Here is a 15,014-nt window from a genome sequence, read left to right on the forward strand (position 1 = left end):
AAAATAGAACAAGAGCAAGATAAGGGATAGGAAGGAAAATGCTTGGCACTGGCCAATGCGTACTCGTTGGACCTCGTACTCCGTACTCGGCATAAGAATATTGGAACTTGGTAGAATGGACTCCGTACTAATGTTGTATTGACATGCTATAGCTCAAGTATATATATAGAATGTATCCAATCATGATTTCCTTACAAGCATTTGAGCTATATAGCAAGGAATCTAAAGCTAACAGAAAGGAGTTGATCTCCGCTATCAGAGTGAATCTAAGCATTCAAAGAGCATGCGCTTTATGCCAGATGTAAAGGATGCGGTTGGGAGAGAGGGAACGGGAGAGTATTCTACAGAAGGACCCCAGGAGCCCCAAAATCATGTCAAAATATATACCGGAGATCTGGCCACATTCTCTAGGCCTGTGTTCATCGGGAGACAGTTGCTCATTTCCATGGAATCAACAATAAATTTCAGCCTCATTAAGAAGAAATTCAGAGGACTCTTGAAAAGACTGTGCCCCGAAGACTTTTCGACCCCGCTCAAGTTGAATCCTCATGGGAAAATGGACACGGAGGGAGTTAGGAGAATGAAAATAAAAAAAAGAGGAAAGATTTTGTAGGCCCCGGGGGGGTTTGGATTACCTAATGCGTAGCCGATACAACGCTAGTCCCATTTGAGTAATCGACTTACTCAGCAATTGTACTATTCCAAGGTTGGAATAGCACAGTACCCCCTTCAGGTGTGCAGGTGCAATACTCTTCAGATGTTCACCTGCACACCTGAGCAGCCCTAAGAGGCCTACTCCCTCGCCGCCTGTGAACGGGGGAGGGCTAGCTTGAATAGACTCTTCAGATAGTGTAGAATATTTTTCTGTGTTTCATTTATGTTTTTGTTTATGCCTTTGTCTCCTAGAAAGCATCTGGGAAAGCATAAAGTGATTGACATCCTCATCTCCCCAGTAGGTGAGATGACTGGCAATGCTGGCTATTAATGAAATATCAAAGGCTCCCCTGTACTTTTGTTAATGAGGTTCAACAACACACGGCGTAGGGTCTTACTCTTGGATGCTGTAGTCCACCCGACCGTTTGCATTCAAGGCACGCACTTTAGCGTCTTCAAATTTCAGCTTACGGTCTTGATTAGTGTCGGCATCGGGGTCTGGACTCTCGCCATGATGAACACTTCTGCTTTTTTGGAAACCGTCGTAAAGAGTTTCCAGATCGGACTCGATCAATGTCTGATAGTGATCATCGGGCCCCTCGGACCCATGCTGAGTCGAGCCTGACTGTGACCGTCTATGGGTTGATTCGTCACGTGGCTTACCAGAATCCCGAGCAGCCGACAAGCTATCATCACCATTGAGACCCAAGCTGCGATTCAGCAAACTGCTTGCGACCCCCGTGGTGAAATTTGTCCACAGAGATCCTACACTTTGGCCCATGCGGCTACCGAGAATAGATAGACTTTGACCAGAGGTCGTCCAGAGGCTTTTCTTCACTGAGGGTAGAGGTTGGGGCTTCAGGGTTGCCATCGCTGGAGATATCAGAGGCTCAACCCGGTAGCTCACCGGGTCAGAAGGATGGAAGATGTTGTAGAGATCTCGACACTTTGGCGTTGAGATAATACCGGGATTGCCACCGAGCGCATGCCCAGGACCATGTGAGTCCATGTCAATCTCAACATCCAGAGCATTTTTGCGATTTCGGGGATCCAAGGCAGAGTATCCACCAATCGTCTTACCCTTGAGCATTTGAAAGAGTGCAATGGGTGACCCCAGACAAAAAAACTCTTCGCAGTCAAAATCAAATGCACCCGAACCGTCGGGGGTTGAGTCATCACTCTCATGGGCCTTTCCCTTGGAGACCCCATTCGGCCTGGTATTGGTTCCCGGCTGGTGACACAAAATGTCAAATAGGATCGCGCTTCCAAGCGAATGGCCGCAGAGGCTGACTGAACCCTTAAAAGAAGGATTTTCCTTGCGGTACAGCCGGAGGATTCGATTGCATTCTTGAATGACAATATTAGAGATGTGTTCGCAGTACCCGCTTTGGTACAGAAGTACATCCATAGCCAAATCTGAAATGAGGTTTCGAACAGCAGGTACACTTTCCAGTGTTATATCGGATAGGCTGGGGTAGGCATCATCCTCGAGAGCATCTACATCAGTGAGATCCAGTTCCTTTCTGTTCTGCCGGACTCCTCGGTAAGGAAAGTCTAGAAGATGGCGCCAGCACCTGATGAAATTAGCCAAAAAGGAATGCCCAGCAAGGGGTTAGTCTCACACAGGAAGCACTTGAACACGGCAATTCTTATCGCTGTCTGGGAACGCTGAATTCAATGCTTGAAGATCGGGCGAGCCTTTGTAGACGGTTTTCAGCGTTTTGCGAAGCACATTTACATCGTGTATAAAATTGATGCTTTCCAGTCGCAAACCCAGGCGCTGGCCGATTCCATGAGTGACGAGAACTAGATGATCAACCTCGCGCTCTCTGTCCGTGCCATCTAGTTCTCTCGACTCCTCCATCTCCTGTTCCTCCTGCCTACGAGCTTGTTCCTCGAGGTCAGCTGGATTTTGCGGCTCACCCGCAAGGGAGGACATTTGGCGTTCTAATGTTGATTTCGGTAAACTCTCGTACCCTTCAAATCCATCAGCCGAGGTTGACTTGAGAGTATCCGTGGCTTTTTCTGCCTTTTCTTTCAGGACATCATTTAGACCTCTGGCGGGTTTTGACTCGTCCGGTGACTTTTGTTTGGACCCCTTTGCTTCTGGTGTCTCTTTTGGTTTCCTGGGCTCGAAGCCTCGAACCAACTTCGTTCCTGGAACGCCTCCTAGCTTTTGATACACCGAAGTACTGAAGCGGGACATGAAATCATCATTCATCAGCCAGGCGGTTGTGGAATCTTGATAACCCACAATCCTATTCATGTAAGCGCCAAAAAGACGATACTGCTGAGGTTCCACCGTAGGGCCATTGAGATCATTTCCCGTACCACGGGGCGGAGAGTTCGGATTGGCTGATTGAGGGAGTTTGGTATCTGGCTCGTGGGTATTCATTGGCACACTTTTGGTTGCCTGTTCGTTTGTTTGCGAGTTCTGCTCCGGTGCCTGGGGCCTCCAGGGACACAGTTTCACGTAGCCTTCTTCAAGCTGGGTAGCGAGATTTTCTTCACATGGTTTCAAGGTAGATCCATCCTGAATGAACCACGTTCCCCGACGGACTTCATATACAGGGCCAATCCAGTACGTAGGACTTAATTCTCGTTGTTCCACATCGACATTGAACAGAAAATCCTCGTTCACAGGCACCTTGGACAAAACCGGTTCACTGTCGTTTGGCTGGTTTTGTTGACGGGCATCTTCGATGTCGGAGAGTTTCTGAAACGTCGTTTCGATGGACTGGGAATCTTTCCCTGGGAAAGGTATAAATTTCTTCGGCGACGGCAAGGGTTTTTGATTGGCCTTTTTCTGTCCGATAATGGATGGTTTCCGCTTGGGAGAGTCCACTGCGTAGAACCACCTGACTTTCAACGGAGGGCAATCGGAGGGATAGCGTCGCATGCTTAATCGATGCATGTGGGTCACCGTGTGGTCCTCTCCTTGCGATCGCTGTAGGACATCTGGTTGTTGGTGATCGCCAGGCGGTGCCGGGGTTGAACTTCTTGGTGTACTCCACGGAGTGAATGTCCCCAAGAACGACTTTTGCTCTGCACCCGCCATAGGGAGGAGCGCCCGTCGGCAGGCAGTGAAACAAACCAGCGTGGGAAACGTGGGGACGGTGAAAAAGAGAAAGAAAAAAAAAAAAAAAAGACAGAGGTAAAGAAACAGATAGACCAGAACGATGTATCCAAAAGCCTTCAAAAAGCCGATCAAGTGTTGGAGTAATGAATGTGGAGGTCGAAAATGATGTAATCCAGTGCAATCAGGTGCCAATTACCTAGCTGCGTACCGACATCCGAGTATATTAAGTGTTCATATACCAATGGATATATATCAGATGCCTTGTCATTATATTTAAAAGCCTAGGAATATTCATACCTAAATTCTCATTTCGTTCTACTGTGAAATTGTCAACATGCACCTACAACCTATACATGTACGGGTTACCTCGGTCAATTGTGGAAACGGGTTGACAGAAACTATTTTCCAGTAAAGAGAGGAATATACCAAGAATATGTTGATACTTCATTTATATATAAATACATATAGCTAGTCATGTATGAACATCCAACATATAAATGATGGTATGCAAAAGGTGTCTACGTCACTCGAAGATTCTTGAATACGAGAACATGGCGTTACCGACACGATACTTACATATCCATACAACAATACCCCTAGTGTCATGTACTCTGTATTGTTAGGTACTTTCATTACGTGGCTCATCCCACCTCTCGGTTCCTGTATACCTGGCTGCCTCCCTGCACTGCCCACCTCTATAGCACCGATCGGATTTCTTCGGATTTGCTTTCTTTACATATCGGTCTATTCGGGGGTGAAGTACTTCCTTTTTGTCAAAAACCCCGGTCTTTTCCTGGGTGATTACACCTATTTTGCCAGGATCGTGATTCTGACAAGATGAACGTCCTCAAGCTTCAGAAGTACATTTTCTTGCCATTGAATGCAGGCATATGCTGATTGTTATGATTACCATAGGCGCTTCCCGCAGCTTGATCAGGGCGAGATCTTTTCCCTTCAGGATGCATTCAACAGATTGGACATCGAAGACCGTGGCTACCTTGATGAATCTACCGCGATCAAAGCTGCTCAACAATCAGAACGCCAACCGTATGATGTGGTGCGTGCAGCCTTGAAAAATGTTGAGCTCGATAGCTCCCGGCGCGTGGAACTCGAAGATTATGTCGATGTAATACAACTTCCCCGCTCCCCTTTCTCAACCCGCTGATATTAACGCCATGGCAGCTGGTTTCGAAGCTTCGGACGGCACCTACTGAAGGTGCCCGCGCAGCAACTACCCCCGCGGCCGTGATCCAAAATGCTGGTGCTGGCACCGGGGCATCCCGGCATGTCTCCAAGGGCAGTGTGGGTGGACGAATCCATGTCCAGGGATCTTCTTCCAATGTCACGCATACGATCAACGAAGACGAACGAACCGAGTTCACGCGACACATCAATGCCGTCCTAGCGGGCGATGCGGATGTTGGCAACCTCCTACCTTTCCCCACCGATACATTCGAGATGTTTGATAAGTGCAAGGACGGCTTGGTCCTAGCAAAGTTGATTAACGACAGCGTACCAGACACCATTGATGAGCGCGTTTTGAACAAGGCCGGGAAGAAGATCAAGCAACTGAATGCTTTCCACATGACCGAGAACAATAACATTGTTATCAACTCTGCCAAGGGTATCGGATGCTCGGTTGTCAACATTGGAAGCGGGGATATCATTGAAGTGCGCGAGCATCTTATCCTGGGTCTCATCTGGCAAATCATCCGCCGTGGTCTACTTGGAAAGATTGATATCAAACTCCACCCGGAGCTGTATAGGCTGTTGGACGAGGATGAAACACTCGAACAGTTCTTGCGCTTGCCTCCAGAGCAAATCCTCCTCCGCTGGTTCAATTATCATCTCAAGAATGCCAAGTGGGACAGACGGTATGTTCCGCCCGAGGGAAAAACAAAGAAAGATGCGTTCCTAACCGATCTAGGGTGACCAACTTTTCTACCGATGTCAAGGATGGCGAGAACTACACCGTTCTCCTTAACCAACTGGCGCCTGATGTTTGCTCGCGTGCCCCTCTCCAAACTCGAGACTTGCTCGAGCGAGCTGAACAGGTCCTCCAGAACGCTGATTCGCTTGATTGCCGCAAGTTCCTTACCCCGACCTCATTGGTTGCTGGAAACCCTAAGCTAAACCTTGCCTTTGTCGCCAATCTCTTCAACACCCACCCAGGACTCGACCCTATTACCGAGGAGGAGAAGCTCGAAGTTGAAGACTTTGACGCTGAGGGTGAGCGAGAGGCCAGAGTCTTCACTCTGTGGTTGAATTCGTTGGATGTGCAGCCGGCGGTCAACTCGCTCTTCGATGACCTACGCGATGGTTCTGTCTTGTTACAAGCATACGACAAGGTCATTCCTGGAAGCGTGAACTGGAAACATGTTAATAAGCCACCAGCGTCTGGCGGTGAATTGATGCGATTCAAGGCGGTGGAAAACACCAACTATTCAATTGAGCTGGGGAAATTTAATGGTTTCTCTCTAGTCGGGGTTCAGGGCGCTGATATCACTGATGGCCAACGAACCCTCACTCTTGGATTGGTGTGGCAGTTGATGCGCCGTGATATCACCAACACACTCTCTGCGCTGGCCCAACGGCTGGGCAAACGTGAAATTACTGACACTGAGATGATCCGCTGGGCGAATGACATGTCTAGCAGTGGCGGCAAGTCTTCCACGATACGCAGCTTCAAAGACAAATCTATTGGATCAGGAATCTTCCTCCTCGATGTGCTCAACGGCATGAAGAGCAGCTACGTGGATTACGATTTAGTCACACCCGGTCGGACCGACGAAGAGGCATATGCAAACGCTAAGCTTTCTATTAGTATCGCTAGAAAGATGGGTGCCACCATCTGGTTGGTCCCGGAGGACATCTGTCAAGTTCGGTCTCGTTTGGTCACTACGTTTATTGGTAAGTTCATCCTTTTATCGGTATGGTCAGGTTTTCGGTTTCTCACATATGATAGGTTCCCTCATGGCTACCCACGAGAAGATGTAAGGAGTACAACAGCTCACTTTTGGCCAATTGTTATGGTATTGCATTTTTTTCTCTTGTCTTCCAATACATGTAAATCTTCCGCTGCTCAAGGCGAGACCCCAAGTGTGGATTCCAATCAAAGTTCTATTGTTACCCTGCTAGGTCTTTGCTCTCTGAATGATCAAAGGTACTGCTCAAACCATGCGAGTGCCTGCAAAAAGGCAGACTCTTTTGCAAAGCGGATTGTGGGCTTGGTGATATCAGCGCGGGTAGCAAACCCATGCTCAACGCCACTGAACAAGTTGATCTGGTACGGCTGGCCAGTGTTGGCCAGAATATTCTCGGATTCATGGCGTTTCGAGGCCGGGAAGATTGAGTCGGTTTCTATCAATATTTAATCAAGGGCGCTGTGACCGGATCGTAGAACTTACCAGCTGCAGCAATAGACAGCGGGCCTTGGATTGCTTGTAGTTCTCCTGCGTCGACGAAACTAGGGTGTGCCACATAGGCAACATCGCAGAGACCTGGCCGGAGCAGTCGGACGGCGTATTTTGCCTGTGTCTGTCAAATCGGGCAGCAACGAGGCCTCTACGGGACATGAACATACCCCGAAGCAATATCCGATAGCACCGACCCGCTCGCAATCCATATGAGACTTCATTTCCTTTAGTATCGCCTGGACCACGGGCTCTACACGGTTTGGCAGATGACCCGGAGGACCTTTTAGCCATCTCATCAGATCGAAGCTAGCGGGGCGGTTCAAACGCACCGGGTCCCCGTGGAATAGGTCTGGCATGATAACCAGGTAGCCATTTGCCGCTAGCTGATCCGCAATAAGCTGCGCATTAATAGAGCGATGACCAATAACATCGGTGAGCAACAGAATGGCACGCTTGGTAAAACGCTCGGGGCGTGAAATGTAGACCTCAACTACGACCGTCAGCGAAACGATTATCTCCCGAGCATTGGATGTCTATACCATCGCCCATTTGTTGGAGTAGACCCTTGGCTTCGCCTTCATGTTTAACGCCAATCGCGCAGCAGGCAGCGGGCGGATGGGATGCCATCTGGTTAGGATTGAAGTTTTGATAGGGTGATTGAGAGTGTAGGAGCGGAAGAAACGAGGATATAGGAAAAGATGGATAGAGAGGGAGAGGGAGGCCTATATACCTATATATATATATATATATACATCAGAGGTGGGGTATACGTTATAAGAGGACCCGTGTCCATTCAATACAATAGAGCAGACAAAAATATGATAAGAATCTATGTACCAAATCAACCTACTAAATATAGCTCTTTATTGGGATATATAGCTATGTGGATATACTGATCATATGTCTATATCATGGAAAGTGTATCATAATCTTCCACATGGTGACTATTCATGAATATCTAACATATCACATCAAATGATCAGATACAGGCTGCATAACAAACTTGGCCCTGTAAATATGCCCAGCCAAAAGAAGATATTGCCCAACAAACGGTGACCTCGCATCAGGCGAGTCCGGCTTAGCGCAGCAAGCGGTAGTTGAGACATCTGAAGGATGAGCAGGTAACCTCGAAGCCGCCGGAAGATGCACAACATGATCAGCTCATGTACACATGCAGATAAGAGAAAAGTGACAAGACTGGCCGATACCCGCGACAATTGGTATTCGCTGATAGAGCCATGGTATACATGCCGAAATAAGAAGTTATGGACAGGACGGTTCCAATCTCGCGCGAACTGATCCCACGAGACCGAATTCCACCAATCGGAGTAGAACCCTCGATCTGCAAACATGGTGATTTCGGCTAGAGCATTAAGCTAGATGGACTTAGCAATGAACCGGGGCAGTATGCAAAGATATTCAGACTTACAACACATTCCCAAATCACGTAGAACGCCAGTAGATACTCCATCATAAACGGGAAAAGCAAGTCGCCAAGAACCCAAGGAAATTCCCGGAGTCTCTGCTGCGCCGTCATTCCCTCCTTTTTCATACGCACCGTCTCCATCACCACCGGATATATCCACGACTCGGAGACTGCGATCATAACCACAATGATGCTGAGTGTGGCCAGTGTTTTCTCTGCGACATAGAGCCAGTCTATCTTCTCTGTCCGTGGGTATTCAAGCTCATAGACCAATGTGGGCAATGTCATGAAGTCGCAGATATTTCGTATTGTCAAGTTTTTAGGATAGTGATTGGTGGTCAGTGAGCACCGGCCCTTTAAGCCCTCGGATAATACTCCGATCTCCTGCTCGAGTAATTCTCTGATGGACTTCATTTGATTCGGATTAAGTGGCACTCCGGTCTCGATTATTCCAATAAGAGATAAGAGCTGGTCGGTTTCATGGGATGGAGAATAGTTTTGAAGGTCAGAAGGGCGTCGTGTAGAATCTTTTCTTTTGAGGTCTGTAATCTCAGCATTGAGTTTCGTATCAACTGCAGAAGAGTGTCCTATCTGGGTAGGGACAGCAAGTCCTCTTTCTTTGGCTTTGATTTGATCAAGACTCGCTTTCAGCATATTTCGTTTGCGATAAATTTCCGATACTGGTCTCATTAGCCCCTGCTTAATGCCAAACAGAAATTGACACACAATAGCCATTGTAAGCTGCGTAGCTGTGTTGCTTCATCAGCATAGTTAAGCAGTGCAATACGATAAAGACTGTGTGTGTCCACGGCCAATCGCGATAATATGTCCACCATATAACGACTCCAAGATATGTAGTTTGCCATATCTGTAAAGGTCAGCATTGTCAAGGGGTTAGGGACGATTTTGTTGAGACTGACATTCTGAATAATCCAACCGAGACCGTTCCAGCGAATGTGTCCCTTAAGTACCACCCGTTGTAGTAGCAGACAGAAACCGGTAGACCAACAAAGGAGCAAGTCAGTCAGCCCGAGGACCATGACATCTTTATCCAACATGAGGCGGATAATCTCGTTCTTGCCCCATATGCTGCCATAGGTTCTCCAATTGTTCGCAGCAAGCCTGAACAGCATCAGGGTCACCCCTATCCAAAAGAGAACGAAAAAGCCATGGAACTGGGGGGCAGTGGTCCTCAAATTTTGAAAAGTACTCAGCTGCTGGGTAAACGTTAGGTCTTGGAACCTGAATTTCCGTTTCTCACCTGACTGATGTGAGATGTTTTGGTTGAGAATCTCCCGTAAAAGCTCGACATCCTCTGCAGTGAGCAAGTTCTGACTAGCTTGCTCAGTCTCGAGTTTCAAAGAATCTGTCGATTCTATTTTTGAGTCCATGGTTATGCATCACGGTAAATCGAAAGGGACCAAGAGATCTGCAGTCGCAGTTGTCCTTTCTCTTGGCACGATGAATGCGGAAATGCGGTCAATGACGTTTTGTGGAGCTGGAGCATTCAGAGATGGACCTGAAAAGAGTAAAACATAAACAAAAAGGAAAGAAAAGGGATCAAGTCGAAAGTCGGAAGTCCAAAACAGACAATAGACATATGTATAATTGTATACTTCTGTATCTGAAGTGCTTCTCCGCCTTAGCTCTCTCCGCCTCCTATGTCTTCCTCTCTTCCTCCCAAACCATCATTCATCTGTATTTGACGCAATGGATACACCACAAACTCCTCAAGTTCAGGTTGGGGAAACCCCTGAAACAACACAACCAGAACCCAATGCGATTGCGACAAACCACACTTCCACCGAGGTAGAGATGGGAGGAATGCAGGATAGAGACCAACTTCAACCCGAACCTGCGCAAGAAGATTCGACTCTTCCAGATGCGCAGGCAGAGCCAGAGCCAGAGCCAGAGCCACTTGTTCCGGTAAAGAAACACGCGGGCTTCAACTTCCTTGAGTGAGCATTCTTTTCCCAAACTGGGACGCAATTCCTTTGACAAAATGGCGTCGCTTTCCATCATCCCAATCACCACTCGCCAACTTACAACCATTCGTAGCTTCCTAACCTCACCAATCGTTGAAATTATCGTTGGGAAAGGTGACAAAGAGACTGTTATGACAGCTCATCAATCCCTTCTGATGGAGGCACCACTATTAACCGAGTTTGTGAGGACCTTTGAAGCATCAGGTCCGGTGAGTTCATTCATGCCCGATCCACGCAAATATATATATGTATGTATATTTGATACTCATTTGTGAATATTAGCGACGCATCAGCCTACCCGAAGAGGACGTCGATGCCTTCAGTTGCTTCCTCCAATTCCAGTACACGCGTGATTACACTGTCGTTCAAATGGAAACTCCTACGGAAACAGCCGAAGACAAAAGCGGTGACGAGTTACTCCGCCACGCGCGCATCTACACGCTGGCGGAGAAGCTGGGCCTGCCAACCCTCCAGCGCATTGCCCATGGCAAGATTCACAAGGTCAAGAGCTCACCTCACGCAGAGCTTTCATATGCTCGTTACGTATACACCCATACGCCAACAACAGACACTACTATCCGGAAGCCTGTGGCGACTTACTGGGCGAACCAGAGTCACCTGCTGCGCCAGGAGGTTGGCGACGACTTTAAGAAGCTGTGCATTGAAGTCCCAGAGTTCTCCTTTGATGTTTTGACTATCATTCTGGATCGAAAGCTAAAGAACGGATCGGTGGATGAGATCAAGGGAAGTGCGCGCAAGCGTAGAAGAGACATCTAGTTTACTGCCAGTTGTACAATCACTTATTCCAAGTATCAATGATGTGTTATCATAATTTGATATGAATGTCCTTGAGCGCTCTGAGGGCAATATCCCGTTAATGGCCACAGAGTGACTGATTTTCATAAGGCCAGGCTCTCCACCTCCTCAATGACTTTCGGGGCTGTGGTCAGATTCTCAGAACCATCTTTGGTGATGTGGATGTTGTCTTCGATGCGCACTCCTCCCACACTCCAATACCGCTCCAAGACCTCGGTATCGATGTACTTACCGGTTTCGGGGGCGTTCAAGACGGGATCGATGATGAAGCGACAGAAATAGATCTGGTAATTAATCAGAATTGGGGGTCGAAGAAGAGAATTCGCAAGGTATAGTACTCACACCAGGCTCAACGGTGACCACGGAGCCAGCAGGCAGATTAGCGCGAACACGCAGGTAGCGGAACATGGTATCTTCGTCCTCATAATTGGGGTTACCCCCGTATCATGGGTATCCATTCCTAGGTAATGACCGAGGCCATGGGGGAAGAAGGCCACACTGACACGCTTCTCGAACAATTCCTCTTCGGATCCGCGCAGAATACCCAGCTTCAACAAGCCACGGATAGCAATGCGATGTGCCAGGGCGTGCACGTCGTCCCAGCGAACGCCTTCCTTGAGCATGGCAATACATTCTGTCTGCATCTGGAGGACAATTTCGTAAATCTGACGGGTCTCAGGGGCAAATCTTCCGTTTAGAGGAATAACACGCGTGATATCGGCACAGTAAGTCTGGTATTCACCGCCGGCATCGATGAGGACATTATTCTTCCGCTGCTTGGTGACGGGATCAACCAAGTCGACATCGTTTCTAACATAGTGAAGAGTAGCACCCCCTTCACCTCCAGCAACGATGGGGTGGTAGGATTGCTCGCGACATCCATTGGCAATGCAAGTGCCGATAATGGCAGCCTCGATCTCGCGCTCGTTGGTCGCGGTTTTGGAGGCCTGAATAGCAGCGATATGCGCCTTGGTCGAGATATCGTTTGCCTTTCGCAAAAGCGCAATTTCGTACGCATCCTTGATGACACGCGTATCCTCGATGGCAGTCTTTAGGCTGGAAATGTTTGTTTCAGCGAAGCCCTGGAAGCTGGTGCCCTCTGACACCTGTTCGGCCATTGCAAAGGCAGCAGTTTGTCCATTGTGGTTAGAGGCGATCGACGCCAAAGTCGAATTCACATCGGTTGTGAACAGAACGCGGTCCACATCGTAGAGCTTCACGGCCTCTTCGGGAGACAAAGGAAGACCAGACCAAATGACTGACTCTGGGTCGATCGGTGGAATGAAGAGAGTCAATTCATCTTTGACGGCGTCGTATACCACGGCGGCATTGGGCAAAAGACATCCAGTGAGATAGAAGAAAGGACGACGCTGCCTAGATCGAGTTAGTGTTAATTTCAATCCTATAGAAACGGTACATTACCTAAATGGCATATCCTCATCGCTATCCTCGATCAATCGAGTTTTTTGAGCCTCAAGGTAGATGATTCCGGCCCCGCCATGCCGAGACTTGAGAGACTCCGCGACACGACGAGCATGGGCCTTAGCCGGATACTTGGCAGCGAGAATTGTATCTATAGCAGTCATGTTAGGTGAATAGTTTGGGGAGAGAAAGAGAAAGAGAAAGAGAGAATGAGAGAGAGAAGAAAAGGTCGGAATATTTACAGGTTACATTGCGGGGCTTAGGGCGGTTACTGCCGCAAAGACATCCCTCACAGCGTTATGTAGATTATTCGGATTCTTCAAATTCCTCCAGGTCTAGCTTTCTGAAGATACATCTTCGAATTCCATTTCCCATTGATCCACCTCTGCAAACTTTTTGACTGCTGCGCGCAACTCATCACTCACGCAACGAGTGCTCTTTGGCTCAGACTCGGAATCAGAGACATCGGACTCAGGTGGGGATGACAATGGAGAAGAGGATGGTGATGACAGCGTTTCGTTTTCTTTGCCGAGCACGCTCACTTGAGAACGTGAGTACGTAGCTGGTTCTTTGGACGATTTATCCTTACTTTTTTTCTCTGTAATCGTCTTTTGCTTCGGATTGCGGGCGTTGGCTAATGGCTTGGGCTTGCTTTTCCCGCGTCGCCCAGATGATCTTTGTGATGGGTAGTTCAACTCGTCCTCGTCACTAGATGCGGCGTCATGCTGATCATCACTTTCGTCGCTGTGATCATTGGTGGCGCGGAGTCTGCGCCGGCGACGTGGTAAAAGCTTGTCTTGTAGGTTTGCTGTCGATAGATGACTCGGGGCTTTGGGCTTTTTTCTCTGGACAGGTCGCGGTGTGGAGTCACCAGGTGCAGCGGAGCCAGCAGGGCTGCTGGCCGGTGGTAACATCGTTTGACTGAATATTTCTGGGAATAGTTGGGATTGTGGCGTCGCCTCGATTCTTTCAACTTCAAAATCCTGATCTCCGTGTTCCTCGTCTTCGGGTTCAACCTCATCTCCAGGAAGTTGGTCTCCATCGTCATGTCGAAAATCATCGCGTTGAATCGGTGTCGCAGTTGGGCTATCTTCTACCATATCAACAGACGACTGTGGTACTTGGATCTCTTCGGTCATGCGCCTGCGCTTGCGTGACCCGCCAGACGAGGGCGGTGATTCGGATGGTGACGGGGATGGTGACTTGTCGGTTGGGTTAATAAGTAGTGATTTCGCCCGGGAGAGATTAAGTGGTGTCGATTCATCATTGGGGCTCAGTCCGCCAAGGAAGTCATCATCGTCTAGATCGGAAGAGCCATCGTCGGCTTGCATCATCTGCAGAATGCTTTGCTGTCGCGGCCGCCGTCTAAAGTTGCTTAAAACCGAGTTATCGAATCCAGGCGTCCCAGGAACCCGGGAGCTTGTCTCGCCTTTGCGTCCGGCGAATGATAGTGTAGAAGAATAACCACGCGATCTGGTAGGGGGACGACTGCCGGTTCCAGGTCGACTGCCGGTGCCCGGTCGGTCCCCCATAGGTGAAGATTCAATTGCTTGTTCATGACGTTTGTCCAAGGGTGTTTGACTGTGTAGTGCCTGTCTCGGATCCAAGGCTGAGCCGCGCTCCGGTTGCGCAGGTGATTTGGCGATATTGAAGTCATTTTCTTGTGAGTCTTCTATCGCGGTGGTTTTGGGCTGACTCTTTCCCACTGTACGACTTCGTTTGGGGGCAGGACGAGGCATGATGTCAATTGAATTGAATCAAGACAGAGGTATACTCAGCCAAAATGATTGCGCGGCTACAAATGCAAAAGATTGACGCGTTTGTTTGGGACGCGTGCACGTGAACCACATGTGACATCCAACGTATCTGCATACTCTGTGTATTGACATTTATACACCACACACCACACACACCACATATGTCAATATATATACATACATATATATATATATATATCGACAAATCTCCTAGTTTGTTTGTCCTTTCATTATGCTATTCTTGTCTCACGTTTTCAAATCCAATGTCACAGCGGGTTGTATGCTCAACCTGCCACGGACTCATCCCCGTATCGAGTTAGGCGGCCAACTATTATTATACAAGGACACACTTGAATATATTTGTATTAGAAGCCGGCCTTGCATTATACACTAATGCCCGTGCCCCCCGCCCAAAACCTCCGGTGTCTCCTTAGATATCCCTCTCTTTTGTCCCTACTC

General features: G+C 48.4%; 8 protein-coding genes across 8 annotated transcripts; 3 read left to right on the forward strand and 5 right to left on the reverse strand.

The window, feature by feature from the left end:
* Positions 1-1,048: 1,048 nt before the first annotated feature.
* N7500_003442 (DDHD family phospholipase) lies at positions 1,049-3,712 on the reverse strand (the record flags this gene model as incomplete). The annotated part of the gene is made up of 2 exons (XM_056674588.1): positions 1,049-2,228; positions 2,277-3,712. 2 exons carry the CDS (start codon positions 3,710-3,712, stop codon positions 1,049-1,051), a joined length of 2,616 nt encoding a protein of 871 aa, XP_056535113.1.
* An 858-nt stretch (positions 3,713-4,570) lies between these two features.
* On the forward strand, positions 4,571-6,730 carry sac6 (fimbrin; the record flags this gene model as incomplete). Its single annotated transcript, XM_056674589.1, has 5 exons — positions 4,571-4,593; positions 4,649-4,859; positions 4,916-5,607; positions 5,661-6,643; positions 6,699-6,730. The coding sequence occupies 5 exons, from the start codon at positions 4,571-4,573 to the stop codon at positions 6,728-6,730; spliced, it is 1,941 nt and encodes a 646-aa protein (XP_056535114.1).
* Positions 6,731-6,890: 160 nt separating this feature from the next.
* N7500_003444 (dienelactone hydrolase family protein) lies at positions 6,891-7,776 on the reverse strand (the record flags this gene model as incomplete). The annotated part of the gene is made up of 4 exons (XM_056674590.1): positions 6,891-7,093; positions 7,141-7,264; positions 7,317-7,639; positions 7,689-7,776. 4 exons carry the CDS (start codon positions 7,774-7,776, stop codon positions 6,891-6,893), a joined length of 738 nt encoding a protein of 245 aa, XP_056535115.1.
* A 529-nt stretch (positions 7,777-8,305) lies between these two features.
* Positions 8,306-9,966, reverse strand: N7500_003445 (uncharacterized protein; the record flags this gene model as incomplete). The annotated part of the gene is made up of 4 exons (XM_056674591.1): positions 8,306-8,512; positions 8,579-9,255; positions 9,302-9,443; positions 9,496-9,966. 4 exons carry the CDS (start codon positions 9,964-9,966, stop codon positions 8,306-8,308), a joined length of 1,497 nt encoding a protein of 498 aa, XP_056535116.1.
* Positions 9,967-10,285: 319 nt separating this feature from the next.
* On the forward strand, positions 10,286-10,537 carry N7500_003446 (uncharacterized protein; the record flags this gene model as incomplete). The annotated part of the gene is made up of 1 exon (XM_056674592.1): positions 10,286-10,537. One exon carries the CDS (start codon positions 10,286-10,288, stop codon positions 10,535-10,537), a length of 252 nt encoding a protein of 83 aa, XP_056535117.1.
* Positions 10,538-10,577: 40 nt separating this feature from the next.
* Positions 10,578-11,337, forward strand: N7500_003447 (uncharacterized protein; the record flags this gene model as incomplete). The annotated part of the gene is made up of 2 exons (XM_056674593.1): positions 10,578-10,769; positions 10,843-11,337. 2 exons carry the CDS (start codon positions 10,578-10,580, stop codon positions 11,335-11,337), a joined length of 687 nt encoding a protein of 228 aa, XP_056535118.1.
* A 122-nt stretch (positions 11,338-11,459) lies between these two features.
* N7500_003448 (aminopeptidase P family protein) lies at positions 11,460-12,962 on the reverse strand (the record flags this gene model as incomplete). Its single annotated transcript, XM_056674594.1, has 3 exons — positions 11,460-11,660; positions 11,721-12,750; positions 12,799-12,962. The coding sequence occupies 3 exons, from the start codon at positions 12,960-12,962 to the stop codon at positions 11,460-11,462; spliced, it is 1,395 nt and encodes a 464-aa protein (XP_056535119.1).
* A 171-nt stretch (positions 12,963-13,133) lies between these two features.
* On the reverse strand, positions 13,134-14,537 carry N7500_003449 (uncharacterized protein; the record flags this gene model as incomplete). The annotated part of the gene is made up of 1 exon (XM_056674595.1): positions 13,134-14,537. The coding sequence occupies one exon, from the start codon at positions 14,535-14,537 to the stop codon at positions 13,134-13,136; it is 1,404 nt and encodes a 467-aa protein (XP_056535120.1).
* Positions 14,538-15,014: the final 477 nt, after the last annotated feature.

The sequence above is a fragment of the Penicillium coprophilum genome, assembly GCF_028826855.1.
Source record: "Penicillium coprophilum strain IBT 35676 chromosome Unknown utg000002l_segment0_segment1, whole genome shotgun sequence".
Taxonomy (NCBI): Eukaryota; Fungi; Ascomycota; class Eurotiomycetes; order Eurotiales; family Aspergillaceae; genus Penicillium; species Penicillium coprophilum.